Raw genomic sequence first — 27,179 nt, 5'->3', positions numbered from 1 at the left:
TTTTTTAAGGACCGACCCTCCATACTGTTCTCCACAGTGACTGTACCAATTGACACTGCCACCAACAGAGTAGGAAGGTTCCCTTTTGTTCACACCCTCTCCAGCATTTAACGTTCACAGACTTTTTGGTGATGGCCATTCTGATTGAGGTGAGGTGACATCTCACTGTAGTTCTGATCTGCATTTCTCTAATACCTAGTGATGTCGAGCCTCTTTTCGTGTGCTTTTGCCCATCTGTCTGTCTTCTTTTGAGAAATGTCTACTTAGATTTTTCTGCTCATATTTTGTTTGGGTGTTTAATTTTTTTGATATTGAGCTGCATGAGCTGTTTATATATTTTGGAGATTACTCCCTTGCTGGTCACTTAGTTTGCAAACACTTTCTCCCATTCTGTCTTTTCATTTTTAGTTTATGGTCTCCTCTGGTGTGCAAAAGATTTTAAGTTTAATTAGGTCACATCTATTTATTTTTGGTTTTATTTTCATTATTCTAGGAGGTGGATCCAAAAAAATACTGTTGTGATTTCTGTCAAAGAGTATTCTGCTTATGTTTTCCTCTGAGAGTTTTATAGCATCTGAACTTACATTTAGGTCTTTAATCCATATTGAGTTTATTTTTGTGCGTGGTACTAAAGAATGTTCTAATTTCATTCTTTCACTGTAGCTGACCAGTTTTCCCAGCACCACTTATTGCACAGACTGTCTTTTCTCCACCGTGTATTCTTGCCTCCTTTGTCGTAGATTAATTGACCATAGGTGTGGGGGTTTATTTCTGTGCTTTCTTTTCTGTTCCATTGATCTTTATTTCTGTTTTTGTGCCAGTACCATACAGTTTTGATGACTGTCACATTGTAGCATAGCCTGAAGTCAGGGAGTCTGATTCCTCCAGCCTTGTTTTTCCTTTATCAGGATTGCTTTAGCTATTTGAGGTCTTTTGTGTTTCCGTATAAATTTTTAAATTTTTTTCTTCTAGTTCTGTGAAAAATGCCACTGGCCTTTTGACAGGGATTGCACTGAATTTGTAGACTACCTTGGGTAGCATAGCCATTTACACTGCTTTATGAAGACATTATATAAGATCCAATAGAGCACTTCATAAAAATTTTTGTTTACCATCAATAGAAACGAGAGCAATAGCTCAAAAAATCATTAAAATAAAATGAATGTGCATAACCTTAATGTCTAAGAGATAAATCGTATTCTTAATTTTTTCTATATAGGATACTTTAAAAAGGGAAAAGAAAAATGATAAATGGCAGAACTTAGATTTTATAATGTTGAAGAACATTTTTTTAAAAACAGCAAAACACTGCTACCATCTATTGCATACATAAAACTCTTTCTTAAATATCCAATAAAACTTGTTTCCCAACCACATAAAACCACATTATCCACAAAGATGCTTTTATTAAACAATAATCTATTACTCAGCAACAAAATGCCAAAGGGAATATAGTTTCATGGATCAGGAGTCAGAAAAATCTAATATTTGCCATTGCTTCATGTACAGTCTCATGAAAATCATCAATGATCAATATAGGAATGAGTACAATAGTAAATATACAAAGAAACTTACACAGACAAGTATGTTTTGATTCTGTGCAGTTCACTGTGTTTAGTGAAAAGCCAGACATCGAAAGTTCAACAACTGTGAGAATGGGGCACAATTAACAGGAGAGACAGCTCATACAGTACCCACCACCCACTCTGTGCCCTCTACACCCCTCTCCCTGTTGACAGCTCCCTGGAGGTAGTATGGTTCTTGCAAACATACACATGTGACGGCATGTGAAACACACACAGTTCACCATCACACCTTTATTTTGCATAGTGGCCTCTGCTCAGGTCACCTCCTCCCAGATGATCTGGTCAACTCTCATTCACTCTCCAAGATCCTGACCTTGCATCATCTTCTCTAAAGTCACTCTTGGAAACTCTACTGTACACTGTTTAAGTGTCCACCTAGAGGACCAGGTAAGAGCACCCCGGGAGCTCTGCACCCCTGGGGTCTAGGGCAGCACCCAGAACACAGCCTGAGGAATGAGAAGAGTCACGGGGCAAATGCTCAACTGAGTCTGAAAAAATTTAAACTGCTCATGGTGCTGTGAGGCTAACAAAAGCATTCCCACGAAGACCACGTAAGTGTATATTCGACACATATATTTTTGCATGAAACAAGCATTTTTCTTATTTCCACAGGATCTCAAAAACCCATCACTCTAACGTCTGCGAGAAGAGACCCTTTCACTAACGGGCGCCCAGTCACTTCCACTATTTTGCTACCAAACGCTGAGTAACAACTCTCAGAAGCAACTCTCTGCTGCCGCTGAAAAATTATTTCCTTGGAGTAGAGTTCAAGAAATAGAAAACCTGGGTAAAGCGGTTTTTAAAGGGGTTTAAACTCCAGTTTACACTCCTTGAAAGGTCTCCCGTGTCAGCAACAACAAATGCTAATACTTGTTCCACACAACCTCTGGAGACTGGGGTGTTATTTTTTCTAAATACCAAATGCAGTGGTAAACAAAACTATTTCTATCCCATTTTCACTTTTTATTACTGAGAGTAACTTTTCCAGATATTATTGTATCATTTCTAGTTTGTCCATTTACCTATCATATTTTCTTATATATTAGACTAAGCTATCTATAACATTAACTTGATTAGCTTTGAGATAACTATTTCATATTTTTATATCTGCCGTGCTTTTTATTTGAAACATGAGATCATAACCTCTCCAGAGGTATGATATGTTCTTCTACATTTCCTACTTTAAAAAAATATTTTGGGAGTTCCTGCCATGGCGCGGCAGAAACAAATCCAACTAGGAACCATGAGGTTGCAGGTTCCATCCCTGGCCTCGCTCAGTGGGTTAAGGATCCGGCATTGCCATGAGCTGTGGTGTAGGCTGCAGACTCGGCTCGGATCCTGCGTTGCTGTGACTGTGGCGTAGGCCGGCGACTACAGCTCCGATTCGACCCCCAGCCTGGGAACCTCCATATCCCACAGGTGAGGCCCTAAAAAGACAAAAGACAAAAAAAATTTTGGGAGTTCCCGTCGTGGCGCAGTGGTTAACGAATCCGACTAGGAACCATGAGGTTGCGGGTTCGGTCCCTGCCCTTGCTCAGTGGGTTAACGATCCGGCGTTGCCGTGAGCTGTGGTGTAGGTTGCAGACGCGGCTCGGATCCCGCGTTGCTGTGGCTCTGGCGTAGGCCGGTGGCTACAGCTCCAATTCAACCCCTAGCCTGGGAATCTCCATATGCCGCAGGAGCGGCCCAAGAAATAGCAACAACAACAACAAAAACAAAAGACAAAAAAAAAAAAAAAAAATTTTTGATTTTCTCTCTGTCCACTCTCAAATTTATGTTGATTTGGGGGGTAAAGTTTTAGTACTTCCCCTCTCAAGCACCTGAACTCAGTTAATCCCGGCATCATTTTTTTTTTTCTTTTTCAGCTGCAACCATGTCACAAGGAATTTCCTGGGCCAGGGATCAAATCTGAGCTGCAGCTGCGTCCTGTATCACAGCTGCGGCAATGCTCGATCCTTAACCCACTGCATCACGGTGGGAACTCCCCCAACAACCTTTTCAAATGGCCCTTCCCTGCCTGTGTATACGTATTTATGTATGTGTTCTAAGAATACTTCCAAAATTGTGTTACAAAACAAGATTCACTTGAGAAACAGATTTTAATACCAACTTCGCTGGCATGCACACAAGCCCACAGAGCAAGGGATATGTGAAAAGTAAAATGCACTGTATGCAACGTCTCACTGGAATTAGATCTACCTCGATTTACCCATAAATGGATCTAGATTTATCCGTAAATGGATCTCGATACTCCACTTCTCTGAACTGTTACTATTTCATTAAAAAAGAAGAAGAAAAGCATGAGTGCCATTCTTTCCTAAAACACTAATGCACCATAGATTTGAAAAGGCTAAAGTAAGACATTATTTAAAAGCTACTTTGTCTCCACTTTGAGTGAATGCTATAGGCCGAATTCTGTGGGACAAATCTGGATACTTTGGGAAAGCTTAAGCTGTGATTCTACTGAACAGATAAACTACACAATTTATTTTATTTTTCAAATACCTTGAGAATATACTCGACAGCTTTCACCGTCACTGATTAAACTCAAAGACCAATCTGAGCCAGGGCCACAGACCTGTCTGGACTCACACACAGACTCTGCTACACACACACACACACACACACACACACACACACACACACACACACACACACACACACACACACACACCACACACACTTGACTGAACTGAAAATAATAACATCCCCATCCATGAGGTGTCAGTAGTTCTTCATGTATCTGGTACCAAGGGCTTGATTCACAGAAATGGTATTTTTCCTAAATTTCACACGTGTCCAACTCCCGCCTTTACTGGAATTGTTTTTCCAGGATATTTTCATTGAGATCCTGCACTTTTAGGGCTTTTCCAGCGACACGTCAGGTCAGATGCCCACACGCAGCCGGGCCCAACTGTCAAGTGGAGCAACCGCATCAAGTGTCCAGGCTGCTCCCCTTAACCACACCTCTTACCACTGAATTCCCCTTTCCTCCTTTGCAGGCTCCCACAATGAAAGAAAATCGGGAAAAAAAAGAGAGGAAAAAATCTGTATACGTAGGTTTTCTATACTAAATGGGACCTGGAGAATTAGTTCAAAATAAAACAGGAAGTAAAGAGGATTTCTTAAGGCTTGGGGGGTAGCTTCCCACTGAACCAGAAAGCACTGTCCACCTTCCCAGAGGCCCCTGACAGCTCCAGGGGCCCATGGCCTGACCACTTTGCACCTGTTACTACTGGGGCCTAGTCTGCCTGTCCCTCTTGAACCACAGGGTCGTGGGGGCTGCATTCGGTCCAGAGCCCTCAGGGGGCATGGCACTTTGCATGCTTATTCATCAAATGTTCCCTGAGCACATGGGACAAAATAGCCAATCTACACAGAACAGAAAGTCCAAACCTTTACTTCATCTAATAAAATTCTCCTACAATTTTTATCGTGGTTACTGCTGTCAAAAATATGATATTTAAAGCCTGAAGGGAAAAAAATAATCATTTTTATAAACCCATTAAAGGCCTGTCTCAAGAGACATATTTGTATTAGTGTTTAAGAGAAGCCACATGAGAAGTTCCCGCTGTAGTGCAGTGGGTTAAGAACCCGACTGTAGCAGCTCAGGTCACTTTGGAAGTGCGAGCTCGATCCCGGGCCTGGCGCAGTGGGTTAAAGGATCTGGCATTGCTGCAGCTGGGGCACAGGTCACAGCTGTGACTCACATTCAATCCCTGGCCTGAGAAATTGCATATGCTATGGGTGTGGCCATAAAATTAAAAAAAAAAAAAAAATAGAAGCTACATGAAAATATAACTCTGTCTTTTACTCCTGCAACAAAGGCAGGTGCTAAAGGACCATGTAATATTTACAAAATCCATTATTTAACTACAGAACTTGGCCGTATCACGTATGCACAGGTATGCAGGTTGTTAAACCGGACCTCGCCCCAGTCAGCAGAGGGCTGTATTTGTACATGCGAGGGGCCTGCCTGCAAAGTGTCCGCCTGGTCCTGTCCACGCTGAGGCCAGTGACCTCCTGATCTCACATCACAATAAAGGAGCTCTGAAGCCTGACTTCCTCTCTTTCTACATTCTGCAATGTCACTAATTCAAAATTTATAGCTCTCCGAGTACTTTAAGAGTTACTCTTGACAAAAACATTATCCACAACAAACACATTCTTTGGAAGAAAATTACAGGATTCTAAGAAGAGGCAGTGTCTAGAAATTTAATTTTTAATAAACTTAATAAAAAGCATTACAAACTATTCTAGGCGTAAGGCACCCTGCCAGAGTTAAGTAAATTGTTAAGAGAAATTGTTAACTCTTCATTTCTATGAAATCGTATGGAAGTATGGCTGCTTACATTAAGAGCACGTGGCTATGCCAGAGTCCAATCTCATCCTCTCTGAACCAAAGATGACACTAAAACCCGATGTACCCCGAGTCACCGCTTCCTCCTTATTAATGACAATATTGTAGAACGGAGCCTCTGAGGTTGACCAGCGTGAGCTCTGGTCCAGTAAGATCCGAGAAGATGTCTCCGTAAAAGCCTCTGATAATCTCTACCAGAGACTTTGTCTGCCCTTTCCAACTGCGTCCTGAGAATGACCAGATAACAATCCACTGTCTTTATACTTTAAAGACCTCCCAACAAAATAGTCTTACATATATATATATATATATGTATATATATAAGCTCATTCACTACTAAGTGGCTGTAAAAAGTTTCATGGTAACTTACAAACATGTAAAATTTAGATTTTAGGAAAGAAATTGCTATGAAACACCAGGAACATCTGGATATCTGATAAGAGAAGTTAATCAAAATGCACTCTGAAAAAAATACACTGTATGCCTTGATGACCATATAAATACCAAAATTATCCAATAAAAGGAGAAAAAAACTAAATAAAGCAAGAAGCAGATACTCTGACTTAAAAAAAAAAAAAAACTTACCAAAACTACATCCCCGACCCCAAACCTGCTGGGTGTGTACACTAACATTTACTGAACACCTACTATGTATCAGGTCTTCCATCCATGTTATCTTTAATCTTCACAATAACTCATCAGGTAGCTGTTATTATCCACATTTTAAGGTGAGCAAGCAAAGGCTCAGAGGGATTAAATAACACTCTGTAAATCACAGACCTAGTAAGTCGCAGAATCAGGGTTCAACCCCAATTCCACAGCCCCAAACTTGCAAGCCCTTGCTTTTCCTTTTTTTCCAACTAAACTACACTTTCAGTGATAGAAGCTTTGATGTACTTATCAGTAGGCTAGTATTTCTATGAGTAGTACGGATTTAAAATATCAATAATAGGAGTTCCCACAGTGGTGCAGCGGAAACGAATTTGACTATGAACCATGAGGTTTCAGATTTGATCCCTGGCCTTGCTCAGTGGGTTAAGGATCTGGTGTTGCCATGAGCTGTGGTGGAGGTCGCAGACACAGCTTGGATCTGGTGTGGCTGTGGCTCTGGCGTAGGCTGGCAGCTACAGCTCCAATTGGACCCTTAGCCTGGGAACCTTCATATGTCACAGGTGTGGCCCTAAAAAGACAATGAAATAAAATAAAAATAAAATAAAATAAAATATCAATAACAGCTACAATGGTATCCTAAAACCAAAATCATCTCACCTTTCCTATCTTTCATTTTTATTTTTTAATTTTTTTTTAACAGCTGAACCTGCAACATATGGAAGTTCCTAGACTAGAAGCTGAACTGGAGCTGCAGCTGTAGACTACACAAAGCCATAGCAGTGCCAGATCCTTGCATGCATCTGTGACCTACACTGTAGCCTCTGGCAATGCCAGATCCTTAACTCACTGAGCAAGATGAGGATGGAACCCACATCCTCATGGACACTATGTTGGGTTCTTTACCCACTCAGCCACAATGGGAACTCCTCACTTTTCCTTAGTATGTATGTATGTATGTATGTATGTATGCATGTCTTTTTAGGACTGCACTCTTCGCATAGGGAGGTTCCCTGGCTAGGGGTCAAATCGGAGCTGTAGCTGCTGGTCTATACCACAGACACAGCAACATGGGATCCAAACTATGTCTGTGACCTACACCACAGCTCAAGGCAACACCAGATCCTTAACCCACTGAGCGAGGCCAGGGATTGAACCCCGGTCCTCATGGATACTAGTCGGGCTTAATAACCACTGAGCCATGACAGGAACTCCCACTTTTCCGTATCTTTTAAAAAGCAACTCGATTTTCAGCCAACTCACTGGGTATCTATGAGCAGTCGAGCAGAAGCTTTCCAAAATGCATTGTGCAACCTGATGTACACAAGGCCCAGGGTCGTGCCTGCCACAGGGGGACACTCACAACACTTCCAGAGGAAATGCAGCAATCACAAAATGAGACATCAATAAATCCTCTCCCTCAACACAACTTTTAAAGCGAGACAAAACTGCAAACAAACAAACGAAAAATGCTTCAGCACTCTGGAGGTCAGTGAAAGCCATACACAGAAATGTGTCTTCATGAAAAGCACCAAACTTCATTTAAGACCAGCACGGCACATGCCCACAGCCTTTCCGCTCTGGGCTATTCAGGTCCCCTCACCCTCAGCTCCATCAGTTTAACTGAGGGGGCTCAGCTGAGAAAGCCAACAGCTTCACTGCCACTGCCAGGCTGGACTCACTAGATCCAGGCTGCTGTCAGTTAAAGAGGCAATCCCATTAGTGGGAGAACACAGGCCTAGGGCCCTACTAGCCTGAGGATAAGGTCATGGTGGGTCAAGCAAGAGACCAGATCAGCCAGGAGTTCTGGGAGGTGAGACAGCTCTCCATGGATATCCCAGGCTAACCAGAGATTCTGCACACACATCAGAGATGCCAGAGTGGATTCACATGCCTCTCCCCCAACATCCCTTGCTGGCATTGGCACACACAAAGATGTGAGGGGGGCCAGCTGAAAGTAAAAGGCAAGGCAGACACAATAATTGCCTGAAATGTGAATGTCCTCCCCGGCCCTACATGAATCCACCAGCAGAGAGCAAAAGCTCTACTGACTGTGTCAACATCTGATTAGTCTTTGGCTGAACACAAAATTATGTCGCAACAAGGGTAACCACTGGGAAGCTAGGCTTAAAAGTAACAACAACAACAAAAAGAGACAAAAAACAAGTTGAACAAGAGACATCAGCAGCCAAGCAATATGGGAGCGACAGCCTTCACAGACTGACTCTGGGAAAGTTACTAAACAAACAACAGAAATGACAATTCTTGAGCAGACAAGAATCAGAATCCAGAGTTGCTACAAACTATTGCCTGAAATGTAAGAAGGTCTACAAAAAACTTGGAGACATGAAAATAAACAAGAGAGCATGACCCATACTCAGGAGGGAAAAAGGCAGTCAATAGAAACTATCCCTAGAATTCCCAAATGTTGGAATTTACAGGACAAGACTTCAGACACACACACACACACATCGGAAGAACTGAAGGAAATCATGTTCAAAGAATTAAAGTATGACAATAACTCAACAAATAGAGAATCTCAACAAGAGATAGAAATTGCAAAAAAGAACCAAATGGAAACTGGCATTGGTAAGTACAGTAAATGGAAAGAAAAATCTACTAGAGGGACTCAACAGCAAATGTGAACTGGCATAAGAAAAAACTGGGACAACTGAGAATAGCTCAAAGGAAATTAACCAACCTGAGGAACAAAGAAATAAGATCAAAGAAAAATAAACAGAACCTCCGAGACCTGTGAAACAACATCTAGCTTACCAACATATATGTAAGGGGAGAAGAGAAAAGGGTGGAAAAAAATATGTGAAGAAACAATGGCCTAAAATGTCCCCAATTTGATAAAAAAGACAAACTCACTGATCTCCATATCTAAGAACTCCAAACAGGATAAACACAATGAGATCCAAATCTAAACTCAGTGCTCAAGCTGCAGAAGGCCAAAAACAAAGAGGAAAAACTTGAAAACGGCACGCAAAAACCAACCCATCATGCAGAGAAACACGTGACTTCTCATCAGAAACAATCGAGGACCAAGGGCAATGGGATATGCAGAGTGCTGGGGGGAAGGGGAGCTACCAGCCAAGAATTCTACAACCAGAAAACCCTCTTCAAAACTGAACGAGAAAAAAAAGACACCCCATGACCTTTTGAAAAGATAAATTTATTGACAGAAGATATGCCTTACAAAAATGCTACATGAAGGAGTTCCTTTGTGGCTCAGTTAGTGACCCGGCATTGTCACTGCTGTGGCTCGGGTTGCTGCTGTGGCACAGGTTCAGTCTCTGGCCCGGGAACTTCCACACGCTGTGTGCACAGCCAAAAAAAAGAAGAAAAAAATGCTATACGAAGTCCCTTAGGTTGAATGGAAATGTCAGACAACAACTCAAATCCACAGGAAGAAATGAAGACCACAGGAAATGGTAAATATAAGACCATTAATTTTTTTCTCTCATTTCGTCTCTTAAATTCTTTAAAGAACGTGAGGTGGTATTTAAGCCACAATTTAACACTACATAGCTGTGTTTATAACACATAGGGATCAAACATATATGACAATAATTGCAAAGGGACAAACTGGAACAAAGTTTCCATATTTTACCAGAGTTTAGTTAGCATTATTCTCAGGTAGACAGGGAAACAGGGAGGGATATATTATAATCTCTAGAACAACGACTAAGAAAATAACTCGAAAGAATAGTGAGAACAACAATAAAAGCAACAGAGAAATCAAAATTACATAATAAAAAACATGTTACACAAAGAAGAGAGTCATACACAGAAAAACAAAAGTATACGGCACGTAGAAAAGAACAAGGTGGTGGATGTAAATTCAACGAACAATAATAACTACATTCAGGTGCATGGAATAAACACACTCCAAAGACAACCTCTCCGATTGGATAAAAAAGCAGTTACAACAACATGCTCTCCGTAAGAGACATATCTTAGGTTCCAAAAGACAAAGGTTCAAAGGAAACAGAGAGGGAGAGACAGGCTATATGTATGCAACTAGCAACCCTAAGAGAGCTGGAATCAGTGATAATCATACGAGGTAAAACATGTGAACAACTAACTTGACCTAAATGACGTTTATAAAAACGCCAGTTAACTGCAAACCTGGACATGAGGGCTTACAGCAACAGAATTCACAGTGGCCAAAAGACAAAAATCACCCAAATGTGTTCACCAACCGGTGGCTGGATAAACCAAATGTGATACAGTCATACAACAGAACAGTTCTTGGCCATAGAAGGTAACAGAAGAACAGATACACGCTACAGTGCAGATGAGTCTCTAACCCATCATGCCAGCTCAAAGAAGCCAGACATACAAGTTTCTAAACCGTATGAACCCATTACAGGAAATGCCCAGAAAAGGGAACTGTAACGAGCCGGAAAGCAGACCAGGAGCTGCTTGGGGCCAGGAATGGGAGCGAGGACTGAGAACGAACAGCTCAGGGAAACCTGGGGGTTGGGATGGACATGTTCTAAAACTGAATTGTGGTACAGGTTGCACAACTCTATAAAAGCACCAAATATCACCGAACTGTACACCCACAGTGGGCGAATTTTATTGCATATAAATTACATCTTAATAAAGCTGTAAAAATAAGTCCCATGTAGTGGTTTGACTGAGGCGATACAAACTGCTGTCGAGAGACGGACCCAGGCACTCTTTCTATGAAGGAGCACGCCACCAGATACAAACCTGATGCAAAGTCTAGCTTGTCCAACATGAACCTGGGAATGCTAGGCGTGTAACTCACCACTTACACCGCATTAATTCCATCAAAACCAAACCCATCGACTTAAACTGTCAACATGTAAAAGGCCAAATAATGCATTTAACTGCTGGGTCACAGCTGCACATCCGCTTTTGCCTGTTAACTGAATATCACCTACACGTTCACACGTCACTGTCTGCACAGCTGTCTGAACTTGCATGGGTAAACCATTACGGTCTTTATCCATCTTCAACTATCAATTTCCTGGGAGACGGGCAGGGCTGGTGACTCCACAGTGTGTCCTACGCATCACAGCAGGGCCCAGAGACCTCGAGCCAGAGGCTTCTGGGTCACAGTCTGACCCCGCAGGCTCTTCCTTTCACTGCGAAAGGCAAGCGGGTCACCAGTTCCTGATTCTCCTACCAGGTTGGAGGCGCGCCCTAGCATCAGCATGCAGCAGAGCAGAGGCTAGCGTCCCAATGTGTCACGTGTGCGGGGAGTTCCAGGGCTTTCAAAGCACTTCTCCAACTTTGCAAAGGGCTGTTGTGGACTCGATGGAGCCCACCCTTAACACACATTATGCAAACTTAAGCAAAATCAAGTAAAATGAAACCAGACCACAAATCTGTCATTTCTTCTACTCGCTCTCATCCCACTGCCCCCAAAGTACAGAAGCAAAGAACGACTCGGAGATTTAAAAAGTCTTGCAGGAAACGCTGAGCATTCAGACACACCAGATCTATTTAATCACGTTCGCAAACACCCAGGCACAAAGCACCAGGCCTCGCGTGCAGGTCCAGGCATCACTCGGCCGCCTGGCCCGTCCCAGGTCCCGCTCCGGGCGCGGCCCTCCCTCCACAGCGTGCAGAGCACTGGAAATCACGGCTTCCGATGTCTTCTCCGACTGTGAGTTAAATACGGAGGCGCCTCGTGGGGACAGTGGTCCATCTGACAGAGCAGCTGGCTCCCAAGGGCCCAGGCCTTCTGTGGGGAGACCCCCGATCTTGGCATCAGAACATTAAAAACAAACTGAATTTTTCTGGCAAGACCAAGTCCACCTCTAAGGCTCTCCCTTCACCTTAGAACAAGCAAAGAGACCTCCTTCCCAACAAATGGGAAGCAGCAGCCCCTCACAGGTACACGCACAGCAGCTCCAAGGTCCCCTGAGTCACCAACGGCAGTGCCACAGCACGACGGGCCATTCTCACTCCCAAACAGAAGAGATCTATAAATAAGGAATCGACCTCTCCCCTACTTCGCAGTCAGGGCTCAGCAAACGTTCTTCTGCAAAGTGTTAGATGGGAAACAGTCTCGGCCTTGTGGGCCGCAGGTGACTCCGCGCCTCGGCTGCTGTGGCAGGAAAGCAGATGGACAACACGGAAATGAATGGGCATGGCTCTGGTCCAGTGAAACCTTTCTAAAAACAGGTGGAAGCCTGGAGCTGGCCACCGGGCTGTAGCTTGCTGACCCCTGCCTAGAATAACAGCCCTTTAGAGCCAAAAAGGAAACGATAGCTCAACACCGCCCTGTCCCCAACTCCTGCCGACTCCCAAGCCTCGTTCTCAATGAAGAAACTCAATTCAAGGTATTTGCTCAAGGTCAATACTTTTTGCTGGTTCGTTCTTATGCATGAAGATAAAATATTATGAAGAGAGAGAGAGATTCTTTTAACCTATCATCCTATTCCCTGGCTATCAACACATCACACCGACCTAGGTGGAGGTGATTTTGGTTTTGTTTTTTAAATTCATTTTAATTTTTTTTTTTGTCTTTTGTCCTTTTTTAGGGCCGCACCCGTGGCATATGGAGGTTCCCAGGCTAGGGATCAAATCAGAACTATAGCTGCCAGCCTACACCACGGCCACAGCAACACTGGATCCTTAACCCACTGAGCAAGGCCAGGGATCAAACCCGCAACCTCATGGTTCCTAGTCGGATCCGATTCCGCTGCGCCATGACAGGAACTCCCATTTTAATTTTTTGGAGCAGTTTTAGGTTCACAGCAAAACTGAGGAGAATGTACAGAGATCTCCCACACCCAGCCCCCACCCCCTTTCTCCTCCTCCACCAGAGGGTCCATGTGTCACGAATGCTGAACTAGACATGTCACCAGTCCATGGGTTGGGACAAATGGAGAATGACAGGGCTCACCATTATAACATCACATAGAATAGTTTCACTGCTCTACAAACCCACTGTGCCAAGGTTTTTAATTTCGAAGTGTTATAAATTAGTCCCTGGCCTCTGACATTTCTCTGGAAACACTCAACTGAGTATAAAAGAAGCAACGTGGTAATTTTACGGTTATACCATAAATAGGAGCTACATACCTCCAATCTAAAAATTTCTTCTCCTTTTCGTCCTTAAAGTTTCAAGTTCATTGAGAAGTTCACTCTAACCAGGCAAAAGCCAGACCAACGACCGCTTCTAGATGCTTTTCCCCTCCTTTTAGCAGAAGTCTCAAAACAATTTCCTCTGTCAATCTACCCTTCTTTTCTTTAAAAACCCATCTCAAAATTCCACCTCCTTCAGGTCTTCCTAGAGGACAAAGTTAACTGCTCCACGTAGTATTTTCTGGTTGTTTTTACCTCGCTCAGATTTTTTTTTTTTGGCTCCATTTTCCCTTTGAGAATCCCACTTTCCATGCACCATGTTAATCTGAAACGATACGCGTGTTGCTTTACATCGTCCTTGCATCTTTTCTGTGTGTCTGAGGATGGAGTATATTAAAAACTCTCCGAAGGAGGGTAATGAGGTTTAGTTAAGATGAAAGACACATAAAATCTCCCACCGCTGATGTCTTACCCCTGAAAGCGGTTCATGCGCCCTTTACCTACGCCTGCAATCTGGATGAAGGGCCGCATGTATCTAAAACAGGACACTTGTTCTGTATTCTTCGGTATCTACTGCAAAAGGGAAAATTAGCAATGCTTTTTTCCATATTTTACCTAGACCGCTAATGTTTTCTGTAGTTCTCACGGAAACAGTTTCTAAGCCTTTCCGTCTGAAATTCCAGCTCTCATGCTGCGCCTCCCGCTTCTTGCTGCCGCCGTCCCTCCTCCGCCAGTCGTCTTTGCTTTCAACTACATTCGACTGAGCAGATCACGTTAGCAAACAGTGTTGATGGAACCACTGTTTCTTCTCTTGAAGAGCTTGGAGATTCCCTTGACTGCAAAAGCAAATCCATCCCGGACTACGGTCTGTATACACACCTCTGAAATGGGTTTCCAACAATTAAAGACTTGGGGAGGCGGATAAAAATCCTTCAAATTCTGACTTCCTGAGTAAGCTGGGCTCTGCGCGTGATGCTTGACAAGCTTTACCTTGTAACTGGGGTGGAGAGCAACCCCACGCTCTTACTCGGGTCAGGACAGCTCTTTCTACTACCAATTAATGAACAAGGATAAGCAGGACAGCTAAGGGCTAAGGCCCTGGAAAACCCTAGCTGTGGGACCCCGGAAACCAGCAATGTCTCTGTGCCTCACTCCCACATCCATAAAATGGGAGTAATAATAGCCCCCGTCTTACACAGTTTTTTATGATTAAATAAGCAAACATAGGGAGTTCCCATCATGGCGCAGTGGAAACGAATCCAACTAGGAACCATGAGGTTGCCGGTTCTATCCCTGGCCCCGCTCAGTGGGTTAAGGATCTGGTGTTGCCGTGAGCTGTGGGATAGGTCGCGGTTGCAGCTCAGATCCTGCGTGACTGTGGCTGTGGCTGTGGCTGTGGCTGTGGCCAGCAGCTGTAGCTCTGATTCGACCCCAAGCCTAGGTCGAATGCTGCAGGTGTGGCTCTAAAAGGAAAATAAAAAAAAGCAAACATGTAAAAAGCACTTTGAATAGAGCCTAGTACATGGACCCGTGGACAGGCCAGCTCTTTGCATCATCCTCACGACGACACAGCACAACCTCCCTCTGGCCGTTTACCCAAAACAAACCCTGACTATGGGAAGCAAGTGGATAAGAACCAATGCTGAAGACCGCTCCACAAGTACCTCCAACAGAGACAAATTCGCTGCTCAGGATCAACTCACTTCAACTTTTCTGCCCAACTTCCTCATCTGTGGAATGAGGAAGAAGAACTGAATACCTCAAAGATCCATCCTTCCCAGCTGCAAAACTTAGAAAATTCTCTTGGAGAAGCAGCAGATAGGAGAGAAGGCCTTGGCTCTGCTCAACCACCTTCCAGGGTCCCGTGTGGCAACTCTGTTCACTTTTATTTATTTTTAACTACCAAACACTGCCCCAATTGTATGCTTAATCACTGTCTACTTGGATACTGTAACATGAAGCAGCTATATGCTGATTGTATCTTTTTCTTCACTAGAGAATCCAAAAGGGTTGGAAAATAAGCACATGTAAATAAGCACACTTCAAAATACAAAGCCATAAATACGCCTGAGTAAATTCACATCTCATCACAAAGGCACGCAGAAATATTACATGCACATCCACACTTAAGTACCATAAAAATCAAGGTTTGTATCAATTAAGTGGGTAAACTGCTACAGTTCCACCTGACACTTGGTGACTGCTATTCTAGTTAATTAGGTAGTGGACAACTATTGTGTGATCACTATGTATTTTTTGAATACTTTTGCATGGCAGCACAGCCTTACAATATTTTCTAGAACAAAATTCATTATAGAACCTTTTTTTTTTTTTTTGCTATTTTAGGGCCACACCCACGGCATATGGAGGTTCCCAGGCTAGGGGTTGAATCGGAGCTGTAGCCACTGGCCTGCACCACTGGCATAGTAGTGCGGGATCTGAGCTGCGTCTGCAACCTATACACCACAGTTCACGGCAAGGCCGGATCCTTAACCCACTGAGCAAACCAGGGATCAAACCCACATCCTCATGGATCCTGAGTCGGGTTCATTAACCAGTGAGCCTTGAAGGGAACTCCCTCATTATAGAACCTTCTGAAAATTCTTCATTTTAAAGTTATTTTTGGAGTTCCTACTGTGGCACAATGGGTTAAGGATCCAGTATTGTCTCTGCAGAGGCTTGGTTTGCTGCTGAGACATGGGTTCAATCCTCAACCTGGCACTTGGGTGAAGGATCCGGCATTGCTGCGCCTGTGGCATAGGTCACAGCCGCAGCTTGGATTTGATGGCCCAGGAACTTCCATATGCCAGGGGTGTGGCCCCTCCCCAAAAAACTTATTTTCAAAAAGGTGAAAGTTAATGCAATGTTGAACCAAATATAAGCCTGAACCCTAACAGTCAAAAAGAACTTCCTTCTGAAAGAATGATTTGAGTACTGAGAAAAACGGACTCAATTTGGTGGGACGTTTTTGTGCTATAGTGAATAATGGCCAACGGAATTACAAACACCAAATGCTTTATAAGAATACTTAGCACCATTTGTAACTGGCATATTAATATGCAAAAAAAACCACATTTAAATGTTTTAAAAGAATTAAATGTACAAATGAAAAAATAAGGCACTTTATTTATAAAATATTTTTTTCAGATAACACAAGAATCACCTTTAGCCCAGGTTTATTCAAGTTGCATTGAGTTTCAAAATGCAGATCTTTAAACTGTAGGTACGTCACGAGGTTTTACCCACATTATGTATTTTTCTAATCTATGGTAAGATAAAATTATACCTCATCAGAACATATTATCTGCAAAGATGTTCTAAAATAAAATCATTACTCTGATTAATCATATTATTACATTTTGTATTGCTTTTAAAAAGAAAAAAGCACTTGGTTAATGTTAATAAGCATTCAAAAAGCATCAAATAAGCTCTTAACAAGAGCTGAAAAATAATTATCTGGGAAAAAAATGGGAGGCTTGCTATATTAAGTCTATTCTATTTTTATCCTAGACAAACTACATAGTATCAGCTACTTACATGATAGTTCCTAATAACTTCAACTGCTTTTTCATCTTTATCAGCAAAACTATATTTTATTACTTATTTCATTTCTAACTACAGTCATATACAGAACTTTTTTTTTTTTTTTTAAATAAGCCATGGGGCTGTTCTTTCTAAAATTACTAACTTCTCAAATCTTAGGCCTGTCAACATAGATGTGCTGACCTAAGATTCAAAAATGTGGAAAACACAAGGCATGAGCAGTTGGAATTTCATCTAAAAACCATCCATATTAAACCTATTCTACAGATAAGCTCAACAAGATAATCCCCACATAGCAAGAAAATGTAAGATTTTTACTCACAGTAAGATTTTCCAACCCAGACACTGGAGTGGGCTCAAACACGGAGAGCAAATGAAAACACACACATTACTCAGATTACTCCTGAAAACCCAACTGGGCTTCTTGGGTCCCACACGGGAGGGGAGCAGGGGCTGGAGATGGTACCATCTTAGACTCCCGGAGTCTAGCAAGGGCGGCAGCACTTCACTTCTATCCCACGTGACAGCAATGGCAACATTTTAAACCACAGTTCAGTTACAGTACAACAGAAGACCTGGCAGTGGGTTCCCGACAACTAGATGCAGACAGAACAAATGACATGTTTTCCTTCATTTGACACTGTCGAAAAATGAGGCAAGGTTTGCATGAGTTTAGGGGCAGTGGATTGGGTAAGAATTTTCCTTCCCTAAAGACTGTCTGCACCGACGGCTTCTTCCTTAAATCCTAAACCCCGGGGAGTCAGGACAAGAGGGAGGCGACCCAGTAACCCGTGCTGAGCACAGGTGCAGCTTCCTTTAACTCCCTTCATGCACGTAGCAAAATGCAGTTAAAGGCTCCACACAGGTACTCGCAGTTTCCTCCGTTTGTAACTCAAGAGTTTGACAGAAACTAGTTTTTGGTTTGGTTTTTGTTTTGTTTTGTTTTGTTTTTTGTTTTTTGTTTTTTATAGAAAGTGACAAACAGCTCTCTGGACTGAGTGTTTACCACTGTCAGGCACTGTGCTGAACGCTTACACCTGCCATACCATCTAATCTTCACACACACAATATTTTACAGACGAGGAAACAACACTCAGAGCTTGCCCAAAGCCGCATGACGAGTCCCTGTCAGCAGAAAGCCAATCTCTTCACCATCATATGAACTAAATGTACTGAAGGGATAAACCCTGGGAATGGTGAAACCGCATGTAAAACAAAAATTAGTAATAACTACTTGGTTTATCTGTTTAAGGCTACAAAGTGCTATAAAAAGTATTTGCTACTTAAGGTTCCAAAATGTAAACAAATTTCATGAGTACAAATCACCTTTAGCTCTCAAAAGCTAAGGTAAATGTTATTTTGTTGATCATAGACAGAAGGCTAAAACAGTCTCTTCTGACATATGATGTCTATGCAGCTAAGATGATACATCTGGAGAACAATCGTGACACAATAACGAAGTACAAAATGGCACCTGGAGCCACTGGATGCTGGGCGGGGGTGGGGGGGGGAGAGCAGACAAGGGAGGAGGGAGGAAAAAACTCAAAGAAGAAGTGAAATCTTCTTTGGCAGAGACACCTCCCACGCAGGGTAAGAAAAGAGAGTGGAAGTGGGGAGGGGGAAGAGATACTTTCCAGAAAGAAGAGCAACAGAGAAACCCTGGGTTTGCACGCTGAGCTCCTGAGACGGCAAGCGACTACCCATCAGATACACAAGAGAACAAGGTCAAAGTGAGGAAAGAGTGTCCCGGCTGAAGTTGTGACTTTGGACCTCATCTTCTAGGGCAGCGGGCACCCAGTGACCTCGTGTGTGGATCTCAGCTCTGATCACCCTCCCAAGTGCTTCGTCTCACATTTATGATAAAGCCGCCCTCAGAGGGGGAAAGAGCGCTCGTCTTTTGCAAAGGGTTCAGAGCCAAATGCACTCAACCAACAAAAATGAAAAACAGCCACAGCGAATTCTCAAAATATGTTTTGCAAAGGTGAATACTCAGTGTTTTTCACACTGATTTCCGATCTTCAAGTCGATGAGACTTTGAAATCCTGTGCCCAAATACAACCAAAACAGGTAACACCTATTTTCTTTTTTCCCAAAGCTCTGAAACTTTCACAGTAATGACTAGCACGGCTCAAAAACAGCCCTTTGTCTTAAAAAAACAGACATGGAACCGCTGCAAGTCCCAGTGTCTCCATCCCATGGTACCCCAGAGCCCCAGCAAAGACCAGGGAGGGCGGTGACAGGTAGGGAGGATGGTGCCACCCTGCTGTCACCTTCAACAGGACCTCGTGGGTGCTCGGGCCCTGGAGGCGGCCCCGAGGTGGCTGAGAGCCCTTCTCCGGGGAACCCAGGACAACACACAGAGCCTTTCTTTCTCAACACCAAGCACTCCTCTCATGCTCTTCAGAAGTTCTTATTCAATTTCGCAGAGGGAATGTCAGCGTTAAACTCGACCCACCCACCCTGCGTGAACAGGCACCAAAGACATTAGTTCTATCTGGCTGATGCGGCCAAAGGGAGAAGAGACTAGAACTCGGCAAACTCCGCTCTCACAAGCTGGGCAGCTCACCCTTCAGGTCTAACTCCGGCTCGGTTATGCCCCCAATTCATGCCTGGCCCTTGCCGTACCAGTTCTTTTCATACTTTTCTCCCAATGAACCTGTGGCATCAGCGAGGTGTAAACTCCAGCTGTCTGCGGGAGCATCACCTGTGCGTGCCTAATGCAAATCCATGCAAAGCGTGGGTGCTCCTCCGTGATAGAGACCGGTATCATATTTTTTCACACTTGCACAATACTCTAACACATGAAAACATACACACATGTGTGTCCGTGTATACATATGTTCCTCCAGGTAAAATTCATATTCTAGACGGTGACATACGTTTTTCCTGCAGCCCCGTGCATCCACAGGACTATACCAGCCCCAGCTGAAGGACCAAGACTAAATATTTGAGAATAAATAAAAGAAAAACTGTATTTTAAAACTGCCATGGAAACCTAATAAACACACAATTTCAGATTTTTTTCAAGTACAGATCTTTAATCATTGACTGAATTACTAAACATAAGACAGACACTGCACAGACTCTCTTCTAAGGAACACTACCAGAGGCGAAACGTGTTTAACGAAGACCCTTAACAGGTCGGCGTCAAGAATGTGAGTGACGAGCTGGCCGTGGGATTTCCTCTGCGAGGCAGAGCTAACTCTGTGAGACAGGTCTGCTGTCAGCCAAAGCCGCGGGCCCAGGTGAAGTGAAACCAACCTGATATTCCAACTGTCACAGAGAAACAAAACACACTCCCCCTTGGTGTCCTCGGGGGATTAGTGCCCGACTCCCGTGGACACCAGCATCCATGGATGCCCAAGTCCCTTAAAGAAGAGGGTCTATACAGCCGGCCCTTTCTCCTCACGGCATCTCTGCATTTACCTGGACCCGCCCAGTTCAAACCTTGTTGCAGGGTCAAGAGTAAATATGGAAAAACTCCTTTTAGTACCTAATGTTTACCTGCTTATTTTAAGCTCCAAACTGTGCCCAGGGAGAGTCCTCATAGACGTTTTCGGAAGGAAATGGGAAATCTGAAAGGTTTTCTTGCCTTTGTCCTTTGCTCATGTGCATTTCCCAGTGGGAACAGCTTGGCCCTCCTCACCCGGCTCAGCTGAGTGCGCCAGGGGCTCAGACACCACCCCGTCTGCGAAGGCCCCTCTCCCCTGGGCCTGGTGAATCTGCTGGTCTGGATCACGTGGCTGGAATAACACAGCTTTGGTCGTCGTGTGCTATTCTACTCTGACCTTTTCTTTAGTGGCTGAGAGTTCATCACTGCCTTAGTCAAGCAAATTTTGAGGCTCTCAGTAATGGGCCAGAACCCAACTCATCTCAAGTTCTCTCTGAAAACTTTAAAAACATCTTAATTTCAGAAAACAAGCAAGTTTTCCTATCAAAACTTTTAACTTTACATACTAATTTACATACACACAGATTTGATGGACCTTTAAAATCTTTTCTTTTCTTTCTTTTTTTTTTTTTTTTGGCTTTTGGGGTCAATGGAAGTTCCCAGGCTAGGGGTCCAATTGGAGCTGCAGGTGCTGGCCTACGCCACAGCCACAGCAGCATGGGGTGTAGCTGCATCTGTGATCTATACCACAGCTCAGGGCAATGCCAGATCCTCAATCCACTGAGCAAGGCCAGGGATTGAACCAGCATCTTCATGGGTACTAGTGGGGTTCTTAACTCACAGAGCCACAATGGGAACTCTGACCTTTGTAATCTGATTCCTCCAAATTCTCACACTCCGATTTCTTCTCTTCCCCCTTCTTTCCCCCTCAGACAGAACTTCCTATGCTTGGGTCATGGACAGGGACTTAAAACTAGTCTGCATTCTCCAAGTTACTGAGCTGACAAAAGGCACGCACCCTGTCTTGTCAGCTTCTTGGAGCTTCTCTCCCCCTTAAGATCCTAGTTCAGCCCTTATCTTTCCCTCCCACCCCAGACCCCTCTCCAAACCAGCCCCCCGCATGGGGATGTAACATGGTCCCCAATCTCCAGGGGGATCGTCAAGCCTCTGCTCTTCCCTCACTGCACTCTCCTTGCAGGGTCCAGGTCTGCTTATGATTTTAGCCCTGAACAGCAGCACAGGCGGGCGTTCCACAAATACCAGCTGAGCTACACAATCATTTGATACAAAAAGGAAAAGTCCCTGGCCTAAAAATCTGATTCCTCTGGATACCTATGTTATCTAGAATATGATGAATTACATATTTTAAATATAAAAAAACACTGAATGTGTATGACTTAAGGAATAACTTCCAGAGCCATCATGTATTTACTCTTTCAAAGAGAATCCGGGCTCCCGTTAGCTTCCAGGAGGTATGCAGGGCAAGGGCCCCTGCCAGCCAGCCCCAAGGCTGCTCTTAGCCCATGGAGGGAACAGGGCACCCTCTCTGGACAGAATCATAAAACTGGGCCCAGGACTGCCAATGCCTGCCTCAGAGGGCTGTGAGCAATGAGGTGCTGCCTACAGAGTAAATGAGAAAAAGACTTCAGGGGGCTCTGATGCTCGTGAAGGGGACAGACAAAATACAGTTAGTTTCCAACATTTTCTATGTGACCCTGAAAACCAGACTTCAGCATACAACGCTCATGCAACCACCTAAATCCTCACTTCCCTGAACGCTGCTGCTATAATCACCAACTTGAACTTGGACCGAGGCGGCCACCTATGCCAGCAGCGGTTCTAGTACTCTCAGGCAGGAAAAAAGCACTGTTTCCAGATTCAAGTAGGCCACGTAACTGACCACAGTTCCTTTCTTTCGTTCTTTCTTTCTTTTTTTTTTTCAGGGTCACACTCTTGGCCTATGGAGGTTCCCAGGCCAGGGGTCAAATCAGAGCTGCAGCCACTGGCCTACACCACAGCCTCAGCAACCTCAGATCCGAGCCACATCTGCAACCCATACCACGGTTCCTGGCAACGCCGGATCCTTAACCCAGTCAGTGAGGCCAGAGACTGAACCTGTGCCCTCACGGATGCTAGTCAGATTTGTTTCCACTGCGCCACGACAGAAACTCCCCTGAGCACATTTTCAATTACCACCTTATAGTGACTGACCAAATTAGTTCACCAAGGAATATTTTCAATTAATTTCATTTTTAAGTCACTTCTTACCTTGCATTTGCTTGAGAAATTTTTTTCTGTAATTGTAAATATTTCATAAGACACTTTACTCCATTTGCAACAATTTGCCAACATTTAGTTTAGTTAGTTTTTTGCCTAACACTACTACACTCTCATCTGCTAAAGTTAAATATAAAAGATAATTGCTGTTCCCAGTGAATAAAACACATTCCAATAATACAAATTTTTCAAAACAATAAGCTAAAATAAGTTGAGTTTCCTAATATTAAGATATCTTTTCCCAGATAAAAAGAAACACTCATGTTTTGTTTTCATAGAAAACATCTATTAAATACATATATACTTTTTTTTTTTTTTTTTTTTGTCTTGTTGTTGTTGTTGTTGCTATTTCTTGGGCCGCTCCCGCGGCATATGGAGGTTCCCAGGCTAGGGGTTGAATCGGAGCTGTAGCCACCGGCCTACGCCAGAGCCACAGCAACGCAGGATCCGAGCCGCGTCTGCAACCTACACCACAGCTCACGGCAACGCCAGATCGTTAACCCACTGAGCAAGGGCAGGGACCGAACCCGCAACCTCATGGTTCCTAGTCGGATTCGTTAACCACTGCGCCACGATGGGAACTCCTAAATACATATATACTTTTTTGATCAGTTGCTTCCCTATGGAAAACAAATCTGTTTATCTATTTTCTGAGTTCTGCAAATAATGGTTTGAGTTAATGTCAACTACAAGTCTCTTTCCTTCTTGTTAATCTAATGTGCAGAGCGGTACAAAAGTAAATCTCAAAAGAAATGTGGGGGAGAGGTGGGGAAAAATGCAGGGTGATCCAGTAGAGCAAAACCTATCCAACCACTCACTTCGGGGGTCTCAGTCCAAACAGGATGCTTATGAAGACCAATCTCAGACATCCCTACCCATGCTCGCGGCGGGGAAGCCACTGTAATTTTGTCGAAGTCAGGTAATTCCTTTAACAAATCTCTCTGAAGCATCTCCTGAGAGACAGGAATTGTGTAGGGCAAGAGGAAGTGAATCCAAAAAATGGAACAGGGTCCTGGAGCTGACCAACCACAGAGCAGGGTCACCACCTAACAAGGCGCCGTTCCTGCCACCAAAGAGACGTTATTAACGATTTACTGTAAACTCTACTTCTATCTCCGGCAGAGTCCTACCTCTTAGATTTCTGGGATGAATCTGTTTAGTTCGAGGCATCTTCTTCGATTCAGGGCCCCCTTTTTCTTCTTAGAAACTGTAGGAAGAGCAGGTCACAAAAAGGTGGCTCCATAAACCCAAAGTCCATCAGTTAATCCATGTGCTGAAAAAGAAAAATTTACATTTTACTACCTTCAATGAAAACAGATACTTCGAAAGTTATGGCTCAACAAAGCACCAATCCAAACTCAACAAATAACCAAGCTAAAGACCACGCCAAAGACCACTTACCAACTTTTGAGTACGCACAGGACACGTCATTTTGCCCCTCTCTGGACTTTCCAGTTAAGAAGACAGGAAAAAGGGAGCTCCCATCGTGGCTCAGCAATAATGAACCCAACTAGGATCCATGAGGATGAAGGTTTGATCCCTGGCCTCACTCAGCGGGTTAAGGATCCCGTGTTGCCGTGAGCTGTGCTGTAGGCTGCAGAAATGGCTGTGGTGTAGGTCGGCAGCTGTAGCTTGGACTCGACCCCAACCCTGGGAACTTCCATATGCTGCAGGTGCGGTCCAAAAATAAAAAAAAATAATAAATTAAAAAAAAATGAAATCACTGTACCTTTGTCAAAAACGAGTGAAAAAGTTCACTGAAACTGTATTTTAAAGGAACATTACCAGGTAAAATTGAAGTGTAACACCAGGCTATAAAAGGGTCTTGCTGTATATAGTATGTGTCGCTCGTGTGTAAGTTCTTCAGGGACTAGGTAATTCAGTTAACACCTGTGGTTGCCATAGCAGCTGTCCCTCAGTTTCTCCAGTTCTCCCTTCTAGGCTCCTGTTAGGACTGTGTTTTCTGCCTCCCTGGGTTGAGCTAGAATGTGTGATTCGTTCTGGCTTATGACCTGGAAGTGGAAAAGGCATCACTTCCAGGCTGGAGCGCTCAGTTCTCAAAGCAAGATTCCCAGAGAGCGCCCTTCTTCCTCCGCCAGATGGGACAGGCACGGGTTGAGACACTGAGTCCGACAACACAGAGCGGAGCTCTCGCCAACCTAACATGATCCTGCAGCATAAAAGAGATGGGTGTTTTAAACACCAGGTTTGGGAGCTATTTGTTACTGCGGCAGAATGCTGTCCTGACTTATTCATAGATTTGATGTACACGATGCCAAAGCATGAACAATCCAAAACTTAAATCGTCTTTTTCCCCAAATCAGCTACCTCAGTCTCCTCTTCCACAGAGCCTCAAGGATCCTAGAGCTAAAATCTTACTTTTAACTTCCTGCAATACAGCTGATCATCAAAGCCCATAATAATGATGTGAAACATGAAATTATATGTAATCACTAAGCAAAGACAAGGAATAGGAATACTTTGTTAAGACTTTTATATAACATCCAGTACTGCAGGAAAAACAAGAGAATACTTTCTGAGCACCTATTGTGTTGATGTACTTTCTACATACTGTCTAATTTAATCCTAATGATAATTGTTTAGGTATAACAGCTCCTTTATCCTCTGTACAGATAAGAAAATTAAGACAGGAAGAAGTTAAAGAACCAGTCCACAGTCAGCAGCGAAGCAAGGCGGCATCATGTGACTGGGACACTTATTTCCTTCTAGAGATTAATACCTCCTCTGAGGGTTTTATTCAAAAGGCTATATAGCACAAGTCATGACTATATATTTTGGTGTCAAACCAGACTGGGTTCAAAGCTTACTGTGTGGCCTTGTTCAAGGTACCTAACTTCTCTGAAGATCAGATTTCCTAACAGTAAAACTAGGAAATGGTATCCATCTCATCTGGGTTGCTGTAAGAACTAAACAAGGCAGATGATTTTGCCTAATGCCTGGCACACAAAAATATCAAATATTAATTCTCCTTAAGAAAGTCTATATGGAAAGAAGGTATCTAATATCCCAGTATAAGGTTTTGGAAATTTATGGCTTCAAAACAGCAGAGAAGAAGAAAAGGAAAGAAGGCTATAATTAACTTCAGCGTTTTACCCCTGTTAAGGCTGTATGTGGACACTGCACAAAAACATTTGTATTTTTTAACTGCATGGGAAAAAAAGGAAATATGATGGCCCAATACTATGTACTTCATCTAGCACTGTGCTAAATGAGCTATAAAAGATATGGTTCCTCACTTTCCTGCATTCAAAACATCCACCATCCAATTTACGAATCTTTTGATTCAATAGAGGATTTAGAGACGTCAGAGCCAAATAAATTATATGAATGCTTAACTCCCAGCTTTTAAATAGTCACGATATTTGGAAGTTTTTAAAGCGTGAACTCAGATTGTAATGCAATCACGTGACATCATAAGCTCGGGAGCCTGCACGTAAAATATGCAAATTACCAATCCATAACAGCTTTCCGCTGCCCTGTTCACTGCCTACCCACTGTCCCTAGCTGTCCATCCCATGTTTAAACCCTTGTAGGGGGAGTGAACATTTTCAAAGACAGCAGCATTGTAGCGATGAAAACGAGTGATAAACCATTCCTCTATAGGGAAGAAATAAACACTACATGGAGCAAAAACATGACACGATCAAAAAGCGTAAAGACAGTTGCAAGGAGAAAAAACATGAATGAATGAATGTGGAGGGCGGAGCCTGGGAAAACCCCTCTGCAACGCTGCACTGAACAAAGCGCTTCGCATGCCAGGAGGAGGGGGGAATGGAAGTGCCAGCTCAGGAAGGAGCCCGGAGTGAATGCGGAGAGCGGGAGGAGGAGGACAAGATGAGGCGAGCGCGGCAGCCCTGAGACTCCTCCTCGCCGCCAGCTCCGCCGCCCCCTCCCCTCTCCAGCAGCAACTCCTTCCTCAGCCCGACCCCAAGGCGAACCTCAGTCGACCCGCGCCCAGACCCACCGCCCTCTTCCGAACTGCTGCAGGCGCTTACTCCCAACCCGGAAAGAAACTACCCAGGTGGCTGGGAGTAAACAGGCACTTAGAGCAAAGAACGAAAGGAAAAGAAAGCCACAAAGCCGGGAGGTTGGGAAGCCGAGGCCTGGTATCCCTCACCCCTCCCCACCCTCTTGCAAAATGCGTCTGCGGCTGGTACGCGAGTGGGGAGGCTGGGTCCCTCCGTACCTGCTTGGCTCGCAGGACCGCAGCTCGGGCCGCTCGCGCGCGGCGAGGGCACCCAGAAGTGGCAAGTGTCTCCCGCACGCAGCCATCCCCTCTGCAAGGTCGGCGGTTGCACACACACGCACACACACTCGC

The 27,179-nt window shown here is 43.9% G+C and overlaps 1 protein-coding gene and 1 long non-coding RNA gene across 10 annotated transcripts in view; both read right to left on the bottom strand.

Moving 5' to 3' along the window:
- LOC146401174 (uncharacterized) overlaps nucleotides 1–27,179 on the bottom strand; it is a 1,049,691-nt gene that overhangs the window by 296,589 nt on the left and 725,923 nt on the right. The gene's annotated exons all lie outside the window — the stretch shown is intronic.
- Nucleotides 1–27,179, bottom strand: part of HIVEP1 (HIVEP zinc finger 1) — a 145,842-nt gene that overhangs the window by 114,719 nt on the left and 3,944 nt on the right. For 7 of the 9 annotated variants that reach the window (XR_014809585.1, XR_014809584.1, XM_013987646.3 and 4 more), the window contains exon 2: nucleotides 23,971–24,113. Coding sequence is in view for 7 of the 9 variants with exons in the window: in XM_013987646.3 (XP_013843100.2) it covers nucleotides 23,971–24,010 (40 nt within the window). In the remaining 2 variants the exon portion in view is untranslated. Of the gene's footprint in view, nucleotides 1–23,970; nucleotides 24,114–24,241; nucleotides 24,380–27,047; nucleotides 27,160–27,179 lie in introns of those variants that run through there. The other 2 variants (XM_013987649.3, XM_005652627.4) reach the window with 2 other exon arrangements.

This window comes from Sus scrofa, chromosome 7, assembly GCF_054392235.1.
Source record: "Sus scrofa isolate SSC_HxYL_T2T_F1_AM1 chromosome 7, Sscrofa_HxYL_maternal_Yorkshire_Landrace_v2.0, whole genome shotgun sequence".
Taxonomy (NCBI): Eukaryota; Metazoa; Chordata; class Mammalia; order Artiodactyla; family Suidae; genus Sus; species Sus scrofa.
This window is presented reverse-complemented; position numbering and strand designations above follow the sequence as displayed.